The following is an 18,068-nucleotide window of genomic DNA, read 5'->3' as shown; positions in this document are numbered from 1 at the left end:
GGGATATTGTTTTGGTACATGTTGAGAGGCAGCGTACCTGCATTAAACTTCGTTGTATCGGCTCTTACGCTTCGCTGTCGTACTCTTTTTCCATATCTGTCCCTAAATTCAAACAATAGTTTCACGTCTTCTTTAGAGACACTGGACGGCTTGTCACGTTGAAACTTTGGAAACTGTTCAAGGGATAGATACTGTTTTGGACTCTCATACCCTGACGTTTTCTTTGATGTGAAATAATGATATCCACAAAGCGATACTCTCTTAACACACTCAACGACACCTCTGAGAAAATCCCTTGCACAGTCAAGAACTGATGGTGTTTCTGTTTTTAACCGCAACATACTGTGCAATTGTTCATTAACTAACGTAAGAGCTGAATTAATATCAACTTTCTCCAAGTATTTTGATTCTGTTTTAGAGGCTGGTACGCCATGAGGTCCTTGCAAGCAGTTAATTTTCAAATGTAAAAGTGTCTTGGCTTCAGATGTGCAGTTTTCAAAGAAACTTTCAACGTCTTTCAACTTAGAAATTGACATCCTGATATCATCGCTATGAACACTTCCCAATATTTCGGTATGCACAGAAAATGACTTGTAAATATCACGGAGTACAGACAGATATTTGTGCATTGGTGACAAAGACGTTACAAGTCTGATATTTTTCGATCCAGAGTCTATAACAAACAGAGTGTTGCCTTCAGTACATATTCCTGATGGTTGCGAAAATTGGCAATCTTTACCAAGACCATCCTCATTTCCTTCCTCTCCTTTCCCAGCGAACAAAACAACATCAGGTTGGTTAAGTGATACATTTTCAATGTCTTTGATCTTGTGTATAATGCTCTTTTCCCAACGTCAGAGTATATTAATTCAGTTCCAACTATGGCAATTCCATGTGGTTGGTTGCAGATTTCGGTACCAGTTTTCAGAATCACAGAGACTGTGTTTGAATCCAATTCTAGGCGCAGAATACCAGCTGTATGATCGGCTAAGTACAGATAGTTTGAACAGTAGGCTAATCCAAAACATCCACTCATATCTGGTACACTAATCGAGTATAAACTTGTTCCAAAAAGGTCATAGCCATAGGCAGCAACTTTTCGTTTCACAGAAACCTGCAAGATTAACTTTGTTTTCTGATCTGCTACAAAGAACAAATCTTTGTCAACTTTAACTAGTTTAGTAGGTACAACAGCGTCAATGCCAATGTCAAGAACCCTGACTGTGTCTTTTGTGCCTCTTGGAAGACCTGCCGCCTCTATTCTCCTGTTGATAATTTGTCTGAGGGTTTTCAGATTACAAAAATGGTTTGGGAAATATAAATGTTGCCTTTTTTCAAAGATTTGTCCATTTATTAGAACATTTAGTATCCAGTTTTTTCGTTTTTTTTACCTCTATTTTTTTTTCAACATTAAAGTTCGTCTCCCTTTGATAGTTCTCCCTCCTTTGCTCCCGCCCTTTCTCTCCTTTCTCCCGCCCCCTCTCTCCTTTCTCCCGCCCCCTTTCTCCTTGTCTCCCAATACCCTTTCCACCTACTCAGAAATGGAAGGTCCTCATTATTTTATTTTAGCTTCGGTAATAAAATTGGGAAATTGAAGGGAACAAATCATTTAAGTAGTAAATGTGTAATCAAACAATGTTTTATGTATATTGACAAGGGCGGCGTATGGCTCTGTAACTTCTTTTAATTTTGTCCTCGGATGCCTCCAGAATGTATTCTATACTTTATAGCAATTTAACTTAACAGAACATTTACACACTGCACATGTTTAATATATATTTTGATTATTTTTTTTGAGTTCCAATAGCACAAATTAGACTTTAACAATAATGAGAAAAAGAACAAACATGGACCAAGTCATGAAGAAATATTTTTATATAATCACACAATGCAACAGATCAAACAAACACCCATGTGTGATCTTTAATACGGTTGGATACGTTAAATTGAGAATGGAAATGGGGAATGTGTCAAAGAGACAACAACCCGACAATAGAGCAGACAACAGCCGAAGGCCACCAATGGGTCTTCAATGCAGCGAGAAACTCCCGCACCCGGAGGCGTCCTTCAGCTGGCCCCTAAACAAATATGTATACTAGTTCAGTGATAATGGACGCCATACTAAACTCCAAATTATACACAAGAGACTAAAATTAAAAATGATACAAGACTAACAGAGGTCAGAGGCTCCTGACTTGGGACAGGCGCAAAAATGCGGTTGGGTTATACATGTTTTTTGAGATCTCAACCCTCCCCCTATACCTCTAGCCAATGTAGAAAAAACAAACATACAACAGTACGCACAGTTTAAGAGAAGTCCGAGTCCGATGTCAGAATAGGAAACAAAAGAAAATAAACAAAATGACAATAATACATAAATAACAACAGACTACTATAGCAGTTACTGACATGCCAGCTCCAGACCTCAATTAAACTGATTGAAAGATTATGTCTTCATCATATGAATATCAGGCACAATCCCTCCTGTTAGGGGTTTAGTATTATACCATCATAAAATATATGAGAAGAACATAACCCGTGTCATGCCAACAACTGGTTTTAGAATAAATATGTTTAATTCCGATGCAAAGACCCTATAAGTGAATCAATATTAAAGCCAAAATATGCAATCTTTAATGACCTGACAACAGTATCGTAACTATATCCCTTCTTAATAAGTCTGTTTAAAGGTATTGTTAGCTTTTGAGGTGAATACTGACATTTTTGTGCTTTGTAAAGAATATTACCATAAAAGATTGGATGTGAAATACCCGAACGTATAAGATTTCTGCATGTTGAGTTACATTTACGAATGGTGTACTTATACCGATGATAAAATTTAGTAAATGTTTTGACTAGTTTATGATATCGAAAACCCTGGTGTAATAATTTTTCAGTAATACACATAAATTTCTCTCGCTAAAATCTAATACGTTGTTACATACACGAGCGAATCGTACAAGTTGAGATATATAAACACCATAAGATGGTGACAGGGGAACGTCACCATCTAAAAATGAATAATTAACGATAGGAAATGAAAAATCATCTCTTTTATCATATAATTTTGTATTAAGCTACCCGTTAATGATATAGATATCAAGATCGATGAAAGGACAGTGGTCATTGTTAGTATTAGCTTTATTTAAAGTAAGTTCAACAGGATAAATTTCTTTAGTATACATACTGAAGTCGTCATTATTGTGAGCCAATATATCATCCAAATATTTAAAAGTATAATTGTTAAATTTTTGTATCAGATGTTGTTTCGATGGGTCTTTGCTGATTTTAGTCAAAATTGTAACTCATAACCCACAACATAAAGCGAACTCTGAACGAGATCGAATGCAAGGACGCAGCATATAATTGTTTTAACTTAAAATATTCTTGAGGCAAAGACATACTTTAGACCAACATATTTCGGGCTTGAGACAGTCGCATAAAAAAAAAATCCAGAGACAAAATAAAAAATCAAAGACAATGTCACAAAAGCTATACGAGAAAACACGGACCCCGTAAAACAGGGATCAATTCAAGTGCTCCGAAAAGGTAACCAATTCCAACTTCTTTCAAGACACCCGACGTGTTTCTCGTGAAGATCATATGGCGCCTTCAAACAAGTCGAGGCCTTTAATAGCCGACTATACTGTATGGATTTTTCTCAACGTTGAAGGCCGTACGGTTGCCTATAATTGATTACATCCACTTCATTTGAATTTTGGTAGAACAAAGTTGTCTCGGTGGTAATCATACCACATCTCCTTATTTTTATAATATTCGGGAACGGAGGAAAGGAATCAATGACATAGGTTCATAAGTACATGTAAATAATTACAATACCAGATAAAGACAACAAAAACCCAAGAAAATTCCATGACCATTGCCCAATATCCGTTCTTTTCAAAAATTATAACGTTAAGTCGAATATGTATGTATATTTTATGTTATAGCTGAATGATTTTTCATCTTTGGTACGACCACTCCATTTCACCTGTTAAGTGTAGGTGTCGTTAGTCGGACGATTACAGGGAAAGGTGTCTTGATAAGTTTAATGTGCTACTTTGTTTTACATCCAAGGGACTGGTCATTTTCTTTCATTGGGGGTTGGGGGATCTGAATTTATTTTATTTTGTTCAAATACTACAAAAATAGCTGATCTGAAAGGTACACCATCTACTTGCTACTATACATCATGTACCATGCCAAGGTGGTCGAGTTGTCTAGGGCAATGGACAAGGTGCAATTGGTGTTGCCGCGATGTCACAGAAGCAAGGGTTCGAATTCCGCTAAGGGAAGAACAAATAATTTGCTAACGCAAATTTGAAGATCTAACATTGTTGTACTAAATTTGAGACGAGTTATATATACAGTAGCATGAGTTCGAATCCCGGCCAGGGAAGAACAAAAAATGTGCTTACGCAAATATACAGATCTAACATTGTTGGGCTGTTATTTAGACGAATTATATATATATATATATATAAAAAAAAAAAAAAATTGCGAAAGCAAATTTACAGATCTAACATTATTGGGCTGATGTTTAGACGAATTATATATACAAAATGTACACAGCCATGTATCACCATCACTGCTGGTGATCCGATGGATAAATCTGTTGTAGAGTTGTCACTGGTTCAGACGTACTTATAAATATAATTATTTCTGTGACTGTATCTTGCATTAATTTGTAGGATCCTTTACAATAGATATTTCAGCTGATCTGTAACAATTCCATCTTCATGCCTTATATATCATGTACTGTATTACGACGCTAGATTAAAACTGACGAGGAAAGGTAACACCCGGCCACCGAAAGCTTTATGATTTTGTGAAGCCCAGGTGGTCGAGTGGTCTAGCGCGTCGGATACAGTACAAGCGATTTGGTGTCACGATATCTCAAGAGCCGGAGTTCGAATCCCGGTGTGGGAAGAACAAAAAATTTGCGAAAGCAAATTTACAGATCTAACATTGTTGGGATGATGTTTAGACGAATTATATATACAAAATGTACACAGCCATGTATCACCATCACTGCCCAAGCTGATCTCAAAAACCTTACCATCACAATCATTGACCACAACGAGGGTTGGTCAAGGGACGACAGACTTGCTCGGGAAAGGTTTTGGATAAGAAAGCTAAAGACAGTTTCCCCAGAGGGCATAAATGAAAAAACATAGAATGAGTCACTCATTTTTCCTACCATCACTTGTTTCCGGTAACTTAGGCTTCCGTACTGGACTCTTACAGTTTTAATGAATTTTTTAATTATACCAGTTTAAATTACAGGGTTCAATTCATTTGGGAGGGATGTACAAGTACGCAGTCACGTTCAATTATTAAACCTTAGTCAAAATTTACTATTATTTTTTTCTAATCATAATCAAACTGTTATTTATTTGGGATGTTTAAATACGCAGCCTCTGTTATAAATACTCTACCGTTTTCAAATTTGAAATCTTATTCCAGCTTACATCGGTCAGTGCTGTTAATTGGGAATGTATTTCCACTCAATCGTTGTTGTAACATCGTAGCTGTCGTCACCTTTTAAATTTTAGAATTGCACCAGTTCATATCGCACATTACTATTTTTATTGAAAGTATATCTTTGCAGACTCTGTTGTCAATAGCTTTATAACCCACGTCATGTTTACAAAAAAAATTAGAATTGTACAAGCGTCTCTATGATGTTCGGGTTTAACTGTTTTATTGTATAAATTTCAAGATTGTTATAGTTTTGTAATCAGAATAGATTCATTTTACATCATATTCATACTGATGAAGGATATCTGTTATCCGAAATATTTAACATTTGTTCATTTTATTGTTATTTTTTGGTGATGTTGTACCCTTTTAGACTTGTTATATATTATATTTTGTAGTGTACTGTATCATAATTATATGATCCATCGCCCCGTAAGATTTATCGTTGGCTATTATTCAGTCATTTTATATATTGTTGAAATCCGGATAAGGTTTGAACGTTGTTTTCAATTTAGACTTGTTTATATGGCCTTCCAAATACCGTTTCGATTCCTAACATCACCGAAGAGACATTAATTGTCGAAATCCGGATATGGTGTACAAATTTTTGCACCTCATGTTTGCGGTATACCATCTTTTCCGCAAGTTTATTGTTTTCTGTTTGGTATTAAATTAATAATATAGATCCATTTTGTTACATCTTGTGATCCGTTTATTTGGCAATCAGCAATGGCAGTCAGCAGGGTTTAAGAACATTCGTTGTTCGACCTGTTAGTCAATTGCGTTTTGTTTAAATATACTTTTTTACTTTTTTGGTCTTTTAGATAATGTTGTTTATGCTGTATTTAGACCCCTCTAACAAGAAATTTGTTTTGCATGTACACGTATACAATTGCGGTTTTTATCCAACGCAATCATAGGTATGAACGTTGTTTTCAATTTAGACTTGTTTATATTTTTTCGTTTGGGCTCGTATTATATTTGCCTTCGGGTTTATATGATCCGTTCATCCTATTTTGACTCCTCAAAATTCAAGAGTCTATCCTAAATTGAGGTAAATTATGTGACCTTCCAAATACCGTTTCGATTCCTAACATCACTGAAGAGACATTAATTGTCGAAATCCGGATATGGTGTACAAAAAATCTTTGCACCTTTGTTTGCGGTATACCATCTTTGTCGCAATTTATTGTTTTCTGTTTGGTATTAAATTTATAGTTAAGATCCATTTTTTACACCTTGTGATCCGTTTATTTGGCAATCGCCAATGGCAGTCAGCAGGATTTAAGAACATTTGTTGCTCGACCTGTTAGTCAAATGCGTTTTGTCAAAATATACTTTTACACTTTTTTGGTCTTTTGGGAAATGTTGTTTGTGCTGTATTTAGACCCCTCTAACAAGAAATTTGTTTTGCATGCACACGTATAAAAATTGCGGTTTTTATCCAACGCAATCATAGGTTTGAACGTTGTTTTCAATTTAGACTTGTATATATATATATATATATGACATCTGATTCAAGTGTTAGACACTATTATCTGGTAATAATCAGATATTGATTTAGAGTATTCATCGAATAAGTTATAATTTTTGCATGTTTGAAATACAGAATTGCTCAAATCTTCTAAAAAATGTTCGATACCCCCTCCCATTTAAAGTATTGAAAAATTGGATATCCCCCTTTCTGATCCCAAATATGTTTAAGACCCCTTAATCCCTCCCCCCCCACCCTTTTCAGGTTACAAATGACCATTCCCTAAGTTCCTAGTATGAATATTTGTGACTCTAATATGTACATTTCAAAATTTTCTTATCACCCAGTCTACCATAAATCCATGCACCATGCAAAATGCCCACAAGAAGGTCATCAGATTTGATTAAAACTTATTATGTTTAAACAACATTGTAAACGAAGTCCATAGAAAACATATTTCATCTGGTTCCCATTTCAGTATGTTAGGATATGATATAATGTACCGGGAACCAGTTTCCCTATGTCTAAGGTAGTATTTTTTTTAAATAACAGATCCCTGAAATTTATGGACGAGGAAAACGATGAGCTAAAGGTTATTCATTTATTGAATGAACATGAGTTTGAATTTAAGTTTCACATCACTAAATCTTGATAATTTGTTTGTGGATTATTCCAAGGGAGATAATCCAGTAAAAAACATTTAAGAAATTATTAAAAGAACATATTTTGAAACTACCTTGCTATTGGTCCATTTAAAATATAAACACACATCCAATTGTTTTTAAGTGAAAGAGTTAATAATGCATTTTAGCTTATAAAATTTATTTTCTATGGTACAAAGGGAGATAGTCCAGTAAAAATGCATTATCCAAACTCTTAAAAGTTCCTTATATTTAAACTATCCAGCTCCTGGTGCATTAAAAATATAAATATACCTCCATTTATTTTTTAAAGTGGACGAGTTAATAATGCATTTTAGCTTTTAAAATTTTTTGGCTCGTGTCATGAACAAAGTACTTTAGTCGAATTCATCCAAAGATGCCTAAATTTTCAAAAGCATTATAATATTTAATAAGGTTTGTCAAATTAACAACGAACATAGTACAATTACAATATCTGATGCCATGAATATTGTATTTCAATGGTACAAAGTGAGATATATAGTTTTGAAGTGTATTTTTGTTTGTTTGTAAAAAGCATCAATTATTGAAAGGCTGTAAATGATAAACAAATTACAGTCACTGGAAGTATTGATTTGAATGTGACCAAGGGTGGGGTGGGGTTGGGTGGGGTGGGTGTTGGTAGGTGGTAATCCAAAGGTCAAGGTCATCGCCTATGGTACGTGACCCATCATATTGAGGTACTGCAGTGATGTATCAAATTTCAAAAACGCATTTCAAATGAAAACAAATCAAGTATTTTGACCTTGAGATCAAAGATAAAAATCATTTCTACGGTCATGATGATATATGCTACACACCATCTTATTATAATACACATTCATGCCAAATATCATAAGCTAGTGGCAAAAGATAAAAATGTTTAGATACACGAATGATTGAGAAAAAAAAGTGAAAATCACGCATTTTAATTCCGTTGCCACAGTGTAAGAACACCAAGCATAAAAACATAAAATGTATAGCTCATATGGAAATCTTTATAAAAGTATTTAATACATTAAAAAAATCAAAGTACTGTAAAAGATTTCATGTCTTTTTAGACCTGTAAACTCCAAACTATAGGGATACTCTGACTATTATATTTTGTCAAGTTTCGAAGGACAAATTATGCTAGTTTTAAAAATCAATTCAAATGACAGCTGAACATTACCATACTTAGCATATTCAGAGCAACAGAAATGTAACATTTTGGTAAACTTTTTTTTTCAATTATACCTTTTCTAGTTTATGGTGCTGCAAAATCTTAATATAGCATGAGATCAATTATTTTCGATTGACTTTTATATCATATGGGCAAATTGTCATTTCATTTAGTTGACATGTTATGTCACTAATAAGCCTTTTGCATATTTCTATCATAGACTGGATGTAAAGTTGGGAAAATTGTATTTTCAAAGAAGCATACAAAATGAATTTGAAAATAAACGCAAAAGGTTTAGACTTGTAAGAGTAAATATGGTAAAACGAGAACAACCTGGACAATTTTAGCTATAAGGTCTTTTCGGTTTTGGTCACCCTTTTTCCTGAAAATCCTGCGTTCTTTTAGTATTATAGATTCGCAATGTGTGCTTATTTGTGGTTGCGAATGAAAACTATACAACGTATCTAAATGATAACTTGATTCACTAAATGCACACATATTTATATACATATTTTCGTATCAGCATTTTCATGTATGATGAAAAGGCCATGTTGGGTAACTTAAAAAAACAAGGAATCAACAGAGATTGGAAGTAAACATGTGGATTTTAACAATGAACATGTGTCTAAACGTCAGTATTTGCTAAACATATGATATCTTGCACTGCGTTTGTAAACATATATGACGGAACTGTATACAACTGCCAAAATTGTTAGCTAGCTATGAAACCAGGTTCAACTGATCATTTTCTATTTTTGACATTTTCACCTATTATTTCTGTTTGTTTTGTTCACACATCGTTGTCAATATAAATGAATTTTATGCGACTGTCATACAAGTGAGAGGTTTAGCGAGCTATAAAATCAGGTTTAATCTACCATTTTGTACATAAGAAAATGCCTGTACCAAGTCTGGAATATGACAGTTGTTATCCATTCGTTTGATGTGTTTGAGCTTTTGATTTTGCCATTTGATTAGGGACTTTCCGTTTTGAATTTTCCTCGGAGTTCAGTATTTTTGTGATTTTACTTTTTTCTTCGGAAAAAACATGTACCAAATTAAGGCGACATTAGTTTACCGATGTTCAAATCGCATAAATTGATTAGGAAGAGGCACATCAAGGTTAAAAACAAAAACCGAGGGAATTGCATAAACTCAAAAGGAGTGAGACCGGGGTCATTGGCAGTGTAAGCGTCTCCTACTATGCATGCATCATCAGCCATGAATACTCACACTCATATCAAAATGTCACAATCGGATACAGGACACAATCGGTACTTTTACAAATCAGACAACTGTACTGGTAGCTAAGATCTAAGTCTGCTCAGCAGCTCTTCGTAAAATTGCATATCACGGCTTTGTGATAAGTTAACCCGGCCTAAATAACTTTGACCCGGATCGATTATCAAATTTTCATCATATTTATATTGTAAAATATCAGCTGCTCGAAACAATAGAAAGCCTTTTTGAACTCGTTCGCTGCGCTCACTCGACAAAAAGCTTCATATTGTGACTTGCAGCTGATATTATACAATATCAATATGCAGACAACCTGAAAATCGGTACATATTTGTACATTGTTGGAAAATACAAAATCTAATTGTACGATCTTAGATTCGTAGCGAGTACAAATACATTTTATATTTCCGACAATGTACATATATTGTTTTTATCCTGCATTTTACAACCGGCACATGAGGCTTTAGTTTTTTTCTCTCCAAGAAATCGACATAGTTTAAACGCGGACCGCGAAGAGGAACCCAAAATGAACTGTTACGCAAAAAGAAATATCCACATTACTGCTTGTTCAATATGTAGGCGGGGTAACAGGAAAATTGATTTTGTACAAGTACAAGTTCAAATAAAGCAAACATTTATTTGTGTACCTCTTATTAAACAATAGTTGGCTGATTGCAGGACAAACTGTGATATGTAAACTCCATACCTTGGAGCCGAGGGTATGTCACTACTGAGAAATGGGAAGTTGACAATTTGAAAACTGAAATCATAACGTTTGTCATATATTCTAGTTTGCATCTATATCGAGGAAAAGATCGAAATATATATGTAGCATACCTTCTACTTTTGGTAACTATTTTTAATTTTGAAGTTCACAGGGACATATGAGATATAAGCGCTCATTGAAATGTGGGTAATTGAATGACAGGAAATTATCAATATATCTGAAAGTGAATGCCTTATTTTTCTGTCTTCGCGAAAGTTTTGTAGGAATTCGGCTTCATATGCGTACAAAAACAAATCGACCAGAAGTGGCTCACAATAAGTACCCATTGAAATACAGACTGTCTGCTGACATTGTGTTCCAACAAATTCATCAAATATTTTCTCGATAAAAAAAAAAAAACCAGCATTTTGGATGAGAGCATCTTTTGTGTATTTATTGTAGGAATCAGCACACAAAGAAAGTTTTTTCATGACCTAAAACAAGGAATTTGTAGATCTTTATGTCTTTTAAGAATCCACATCTGATTTACAAATGCTGGTTGAAAATACCTCATTAGAATATTTCTGAAGGCCATCTTTTACTGTCGAATGAAGGTGGAAATAACTTTAGAATTTTTGTTTAGTTGTCGTCAGTTGTACAACTAAAAAAAATTCTAATTATAATTTTGTAAGCCAAACATATCAAAAATGTAATTGAATAGAATAGCTAAAAATCATTTAAGATTAACTTTTCCATGAGGAGTTGGAACCCTACTTTCGAAAGCCCGGTTTTTGCTATACTTTTTTGTCCTTTTTGATTTATAAGCTCTCCATTTTTTTTTTTTGCAAGCTTTGAATTTTCAAATAATTTGGCCTCGAGCATCACTGAAGAGACATTTATTGTAGAAATGCGCATCTGGTGCAGAATAATTGGTACCGTCAATTTTATGCTTTAGAATTTATATATATTTATGGAAAATTTAAGAAAATGATGCTGTTAATCAAGTCAGTCGCGAAGCAATGACTAATTAGCTTATGGAATTCTCGGAAATGTATAGTCCTCCAGCAGCGGAAAGAGAAACAGGAACTCATAATGTATATAGTAAAAACGCATAAAAGATAGTAAGGAATCTACATGTATGTAAAGCTGTGGTCACACCTTCCCGGATAGGACGAACGGACGCGTAACGAATGCAAAACGGACACACACAGATATGCAACGTACGAGAAACGGAAACGTACCGGACAGAAGGGATGTCGAACTTACATCCAACGGACGAGTACCGCATAAAACGGACACCTTACGGAGTCGTACCGGATAAAACAGATGAACAAGTTAGGCGAAAAATTAAAGGAGACAAGTTTGAGCTTTCTAAAAAGCTGTTGACTGCTTCGCTCTATACTAATTTAAGGTAATATGAGTACAAGTGGTTGTTGATTTAGTATTGGAAATTTGGTATTTTTAGATATGGATTGATATACAATGTATTTACTTATAAAGAGTTTGCGTAATACACCCATGCTTTTAAAATATTATTAACTTTACTTGTTGCAAATTAAAACATTTACAAATAGACACGACACTGAAGGCGTGCCTCTCACGCAGGAGGTGTGCCTAGATTGGGACAAGTTTTAAAATACAGATAATGCATTTTTGTAAACATTGTATAGAAACATTGTTTAGCCAAACAAATCATGCATATTGCAGATTAACAAAGCAAATAAACACATATTAATATTTGATATTTCGATATTGAATTTCAGTGTTCAATATATGCATAATAAAACAAAGATGAACTAATGACAGTTGATCGGAACTGAAATACACATGGTTAATTTTCTGGCATTTGATGTCTTATCCTGAGACGTGAAAAGTCTGTAATTCTTTATCTGGTTTAATCCAATAGCTGTTGCTGTATCTCTTTCGCATCATAAAGCAACCAATCAGAATCAATATGTAATAAGTAAGTATTTCAAGATGGCGTGTATGTCGACTGAAACTAATAGCTCCACACCGTGATGCGGAGCAACATGAATATATAGTACATGTAAATCACATACACATGACCTAAAAATAATTCAAAAGTTTCCGTGTAACTGTTTTTAGTTTATTTTTCAAACTCCCGCCTAAGAGTAAGGGTTGAAAAAGAAGAGGAAGAAATGTCTTCTCCTTCTTCTCCTTTCGATAGCTAGTAGGTTTAGATTTGCAACATTTAAGTTCAGACTGGCCTGAATAAGAGCTGCTTGAAATTGAAGACGTGCTCTTACTCAAAGATCCATCACGAATAATAAACATTCATGACACTCAAGAAATCTGACGCGAAATTTTCAATTGACATTTATCCATTTAAAAATTCGGTATGTGTCCGTTTTATCCGTTATCCTTCCGTTCATGTCCGTATCACATCCGTTACACATCCGTTCATCATCCGTTTTATCCGGTATACGTCCGGTAGAAGTCCGTTGGTGAATTGGTCTACCGGACCTCCAACGGATGTATAACGGCGAAGGATCTGATACAAAACGGAAACGAAACGGACGAGTACCGTAAAAAACAGACGCCTACCAGACGTTCAACGGACAGTTCATCCGTTGGACGTCCGTTTAAAGTTTTGAACATGCTCAAAATTTTCCACCGGACAGAACGGACGTCGACGGATAAAACGGACACTAAGCGGACATGCAACGGATACGGACGGACTTCTAACGGACAAGAACGGTCGTCTAACGAACATGAATGGATTGAAAAAAAGTTATCCGTTCGGCGTCCGTTCGCGCTATCCGGTAATGTGTGACCGGGGCTTTAGACCGAGGGATAACAACATTAGAAACAAATCGCGAGAATTTTTTTTTTTACCATTTTTTGAAGATGTACATATATGCATGTATTTTTCAAGTTTGTGGAAGCGAATTCTCGGTTATGTGTTTATTATTTATTTTTGTTTTTCAGGCATTGCTTCTGCAACTGATATTTTTATCAGAGGAGAGGTTCTTGCATCAACGAATAAAATACAGATAACATGCTATTCATGTCGACAACCTTATCGGAACACTGTTGAATTTCTTGTCGACGATGAATCTGTAGACAGCATTACATTTAACCGAGAAACAGACACATGTGTTAACGGCATAGGTGTTATTCATCCAGATAAATTTACCTGTGATCTATCTGGTACTATTTTTGTTCACATATTTGAGAGACATAACAAATCTCCAGGCACACATTTTTCGTGTGACATGAGATTTTTTGACACAGCATTATCATCTAGATTCATGAAAAAAGCCACATTGTATTTTGATGGAAAACGTAAGTTTAATGAGAATCATGCAATAAAGAATTAAGTGAACAATAATAATTTTGATAGACAACATCAATTTCAGATCAGAAATATAATTTCTTTAGCAAATGATAAGAAATAAAAAAAAAAAAATAGTAACTAGAGAGCAATGCACCTCCTATGGTGAAAACATTTCACAATATGTACTGTTTGCTAGAAGATTTTCTAATGAATTTTAGTATGATACAAAAAAATGTAAATAGGATAATTGGGAAACACAGGCCTCTCACAAAAATGTTGATTTGAATTAAATTTTATGATACAACCTCATGCAACCTGTTAGGAGTGTTGTTTGTGTTGTTTTGATTGTTGCCTTAAACGACATTATTCAACCAACAATAGTGGCTGTCTTTGATAGCTTCTAACTTTTGTCAGATTTCGGAAAAACTTGAGTAGTTATCCCTTAAAAGAATTATAAAAAAGATAAGCGTTGATGAAAACCAAATGCTGTTGGGAAAAAAAAGCTTTGTATCTACGCGATATAGACTCTTTAATATTCCATTACCAGTAGCAATTGACATCTTTAAGAATTTTAACTTGTCAGTGAAACAAAAACTCATCGAAAATATCTTAAAAGTCAAGTGACCAAAGTTATCGTTTCCTAATGATTATACTTAAGAGAAATAAGACTAGATATTTCAATTTGTTTGCCCGAATCTTAAGCTAACATGTACGTATATTGGCAATCTCTTATTGATTTTTTTTAAATTTGAAAGCACTCAGTCTTATAGCATGCGGAACAGTAAATGAATTTCGGAAAAAATATATGCGGGACCGGAGGTGCGATGGGGACACTGAAGTGCGATGGTCACTCTGAACTGCGATGGTCCACGCCGAAGTCCGATGGTCCTTTCTTTGAAGTGCGACGGTTTAACATGACGCTTGAATATTGTGATGTTTTCAAATACAACATTACTTTAAATACATCGTGGATTTGTAGGCAGGGGGATAAGATTTTGTAAATGAAGGTTTCATGCTAAAAAAGGAAAGGGAAGGAAAAAAGATAGTAACGAACGATTCAAGTCCCGAACAGTTTTGAGCAGTGTAGGCGGAGGTTACAAAAATATGTAAAACCAAGTCGGGCATCAACTCGTGGGGAGCAAAGCGGCTGAAAGATGAACTTAGTCTGCAGAAGGGCCAACCGATGTTCGGAAGTATGCCGCAAACGTTGTGTATGACAAATAAAATATATTGATCTAAATTCTAATTTTGACTTCTCTTCAAGTATGTTTCACGTGATTTTATGTGTACAATTTCATAATAAAATTAGTTATTACCAATGTTTTTGTTATATCAAGTTGATATAATGTTTCATTCCTGAGATAAATCCTGTTTTGTAAGAAAACCGACACTTTAGACTAATTTTATTGTGCTTACAGTGTTAATCTTCTACAACAAGTAAGGCCGTAATAAACACGACTGGTTCCTACGTGTATTTCCAAATTTCTTCTTCTCAGCGGAGAAGCTCATGATTTAAACGTTTTTGGTGGAACACGTGACACGTCCCGACATACAGAGTTATTGCAATTGGTACGTGTCATTATTTTGAATAACAAGAGGACATACTGGCACTCTAATTTGATGCTGACAAAATTTTGTAGTCATTGTGTTCTAATACTGCTGTTATTTATATCATACAATCCAATGGATTAAATCCATCCTGACATAAACAAAATTACTGATATATAATGCTTTTATAATAGAAGCGGACCTGTATCAAAGTTGATTTTTTCGGCAGTCATAAAAACAGTCCTAGGACCAAGTCCGCTTGCCAAGTTAGCTTGATTGTGGTCCTATGACTGGTCAGAGCAGTCCTAAATCCTATCGCAGGTTAACTTGGCCAGTCAAAATGTATGGCTAGCAAGTTAATTTGCTGTACAGGTTAGGACTGCAACGAGCTGTATCACATCTGTCCTCTGGTATTAAATATGTTTTATATATTATACATTTAGGTTTTTATAACAATGGAAGCATATTGGAAATAACAAAACATGCCGACCCACCATTCATAGACGAAAACCAAAGTGGTAAGTTTTATGATCATTTCATTCATGAGTATTATGAATAATATAATCAGGAAGATTTGGATAAGAAATATAGCCAATCCAGACAATTCATTTAAGTGCTACAGTGACAATTTGTTACGTTGAAATCCGTTCAACTAACCGTTTACATTTCTTCGTGTTTAATTAATTCTATTATTGATATAGGTTTGTCGTAATGGAAACCACTTTGACGATAAAAAGTTGATCCGTTGGACACTAATCCTTTTCTATAGAAACTGTTTTTATATATACTTTTGTATGTTATTTTGAATTCAGTTTAGGTCTTAGGTCTGGTACTGTCCGGACCTTGCTAACAAAGTATTGGTATTCTGTCTTTTAGTTACTATAACACGAAAAACACTACCGGTTATATAAACTCTAATATGATATGAGGTTGAATAAAGGGTATAGGGTGTAGTTTGGGGTCAATGAGTAATCAACAAAAAACAAATTTTCTAGAACTCTGAATGTTTAATTTCGTGGTAAGAGGTAAGCATCTATTCCTCAGTTTCTATGAAGTCAATAAATACATATCCAGGCTATAAGGCAACTACAATACATACATTTTAAAAATGCAGATTCTGTAATATATAGTTTTTATATAATATATGCATCGAATATCATACTCATAAATTATCTTTTATTTACCAAACAAAGAGTTTTAACTTTTTTTCAAACGATCATCAGTTTTTCTAGTAAGTAAAAAATAACATGTTAACAAAATCATGTTTAAATATCAGTTTCTTAGCTGTTTATTGAACTATGTCTGGTAATTGTGTTGTTGAAATATGTTTGCTGATAACTTGTATATTCGTATTTCAGATGATATCAACAACAGCTTATCAACCACAACACCAAGGGCTCATGATTTTGGAATCTCTGTAAATTCCGGAGGTAATAGATAACGAGATATGATTGTATTTGACATTCAGCTAATTTTGTATAAAGAACACAACGAGGCATTATGTTGTTCGGACTGTGCATTTGTTCGTTCGTTCGTCCGTCCGGCCGTCCGTCTGTCCCGCTTCAGGTTAAAAATTTTGGTCAAGGTAGTATTTAATGAAGTTGATGCCCAATCAACTTAAACTTAATGCACATGTTCATTATAATGTGATCTTTCTAATTTTAATATCAAATTAGAGTTTTGACCCCAATTTCACGGTCCACTAAACATATAAAGTGCGTCTGTCTCGCTTCATGTAAAAGTTTTTGGTCAAGGTAGTTTTTGATGAAGTTGAAGTCCATTCAACTTGAAACTTAGTACACATTTTCCCTATGATATGATCTTTATAATTGTAATGTCGGAATAGAGTTTTAGCCCCAATTTCATGGATCACTGAACACAGGAAATGATAGTGCGAGTGGGGTATCCGTGTACTATGGACACTTTCTTGTATAATATTTATTTATACACCAGATCTTCAAGAATAATCGAATAATAGTTTTTTTTTTATCAATAAATGCGACTACTTGGTATAGCGTACAGGGCTACTTCAGCAGGATTCGGGTTGGTAAAACGGACTGTTTGCTCGCATCTTTATGTAATATATCAATAACCGCATACGTTTTACTTTATAGTTTAACAATAGTATCTTTTTGTATTTATTCATATATTTCTGAAACAGTTAATTATACCTTTCAATTAATGGATCTATTGTTTGTTAAACTTCCAGTGGAAAATGATTCGGTGTCCTATGTCTACACTTCCTCATGACATTAAAAACAAGTATACATGAACCTGCAAAATGAATTTTAGCTATATATCTCCATTAAAACTAAAATATTTCACGTAACCGTACGCGTGTTCTAAGAAACAATTCTGACAATAGTTTCGGGTGGTCTATACTTTCTTCAACATTGGTGTTAATGATATTTTATTTTGTTCATGTCTTATCACAAATATTAAATAAGCACATTCTTCTGTGAGTAGTTTTATTCTCTTTTTACATCTATCAGTTTGAGAAG

At 34.3% G+C, this 18,068-nt stretch overlaps 1 protein-coding gene across 1 annotated transcript in view; it reads left to right on the top strand.

The window, feature by feature from the left end:
• The window catches only part of LOC127705814 (uncharacterized), a 36,786-nt gene that overhangs the window by 2,518 nt on the left and 16,200 nt on the right, over window positions 1-18,068 (top strand). Inside the window, exons 2-4 of the mRNA XM_052210166.1 lie at window positions 13,671-14,027; window positions 16,011-16,085; window positions 16,926-16,997. Of these exons, the coding sequence (XP_052066126.1) occupies window positions 13,671-14,027; window positions 16,011-16,085; window positions 16,926-16,997 (504 nt within the window). The remainder of the gene's footprint in view (window positions 1-13,670; window positions 14,028-16,010; window positions 16,086-16,925; window positions 16,998-18,068) is intronic.

The sequence above is a fragment of the Mytilus californianus genome, unplaced genomic scaffold, assembly GCF_021869535.1.
Source record: "Mytilus californianus isolate M0D057914Y unplaced genomic scaffold, xbMytCali1.0.p SCAF_6, whole genome shotgun sequence".
NCBI classification, from domain to species: Eukaryota; Metazoa; Mollusca; class Bivalvia; order Mytilida; family Mytilidae; genus Mytilus; species Mytilus californianus.
Note: the sequence above shows the minus strand (reverse complement) of the source record. Positions and strands in the feature narration are given on the sequence as shown.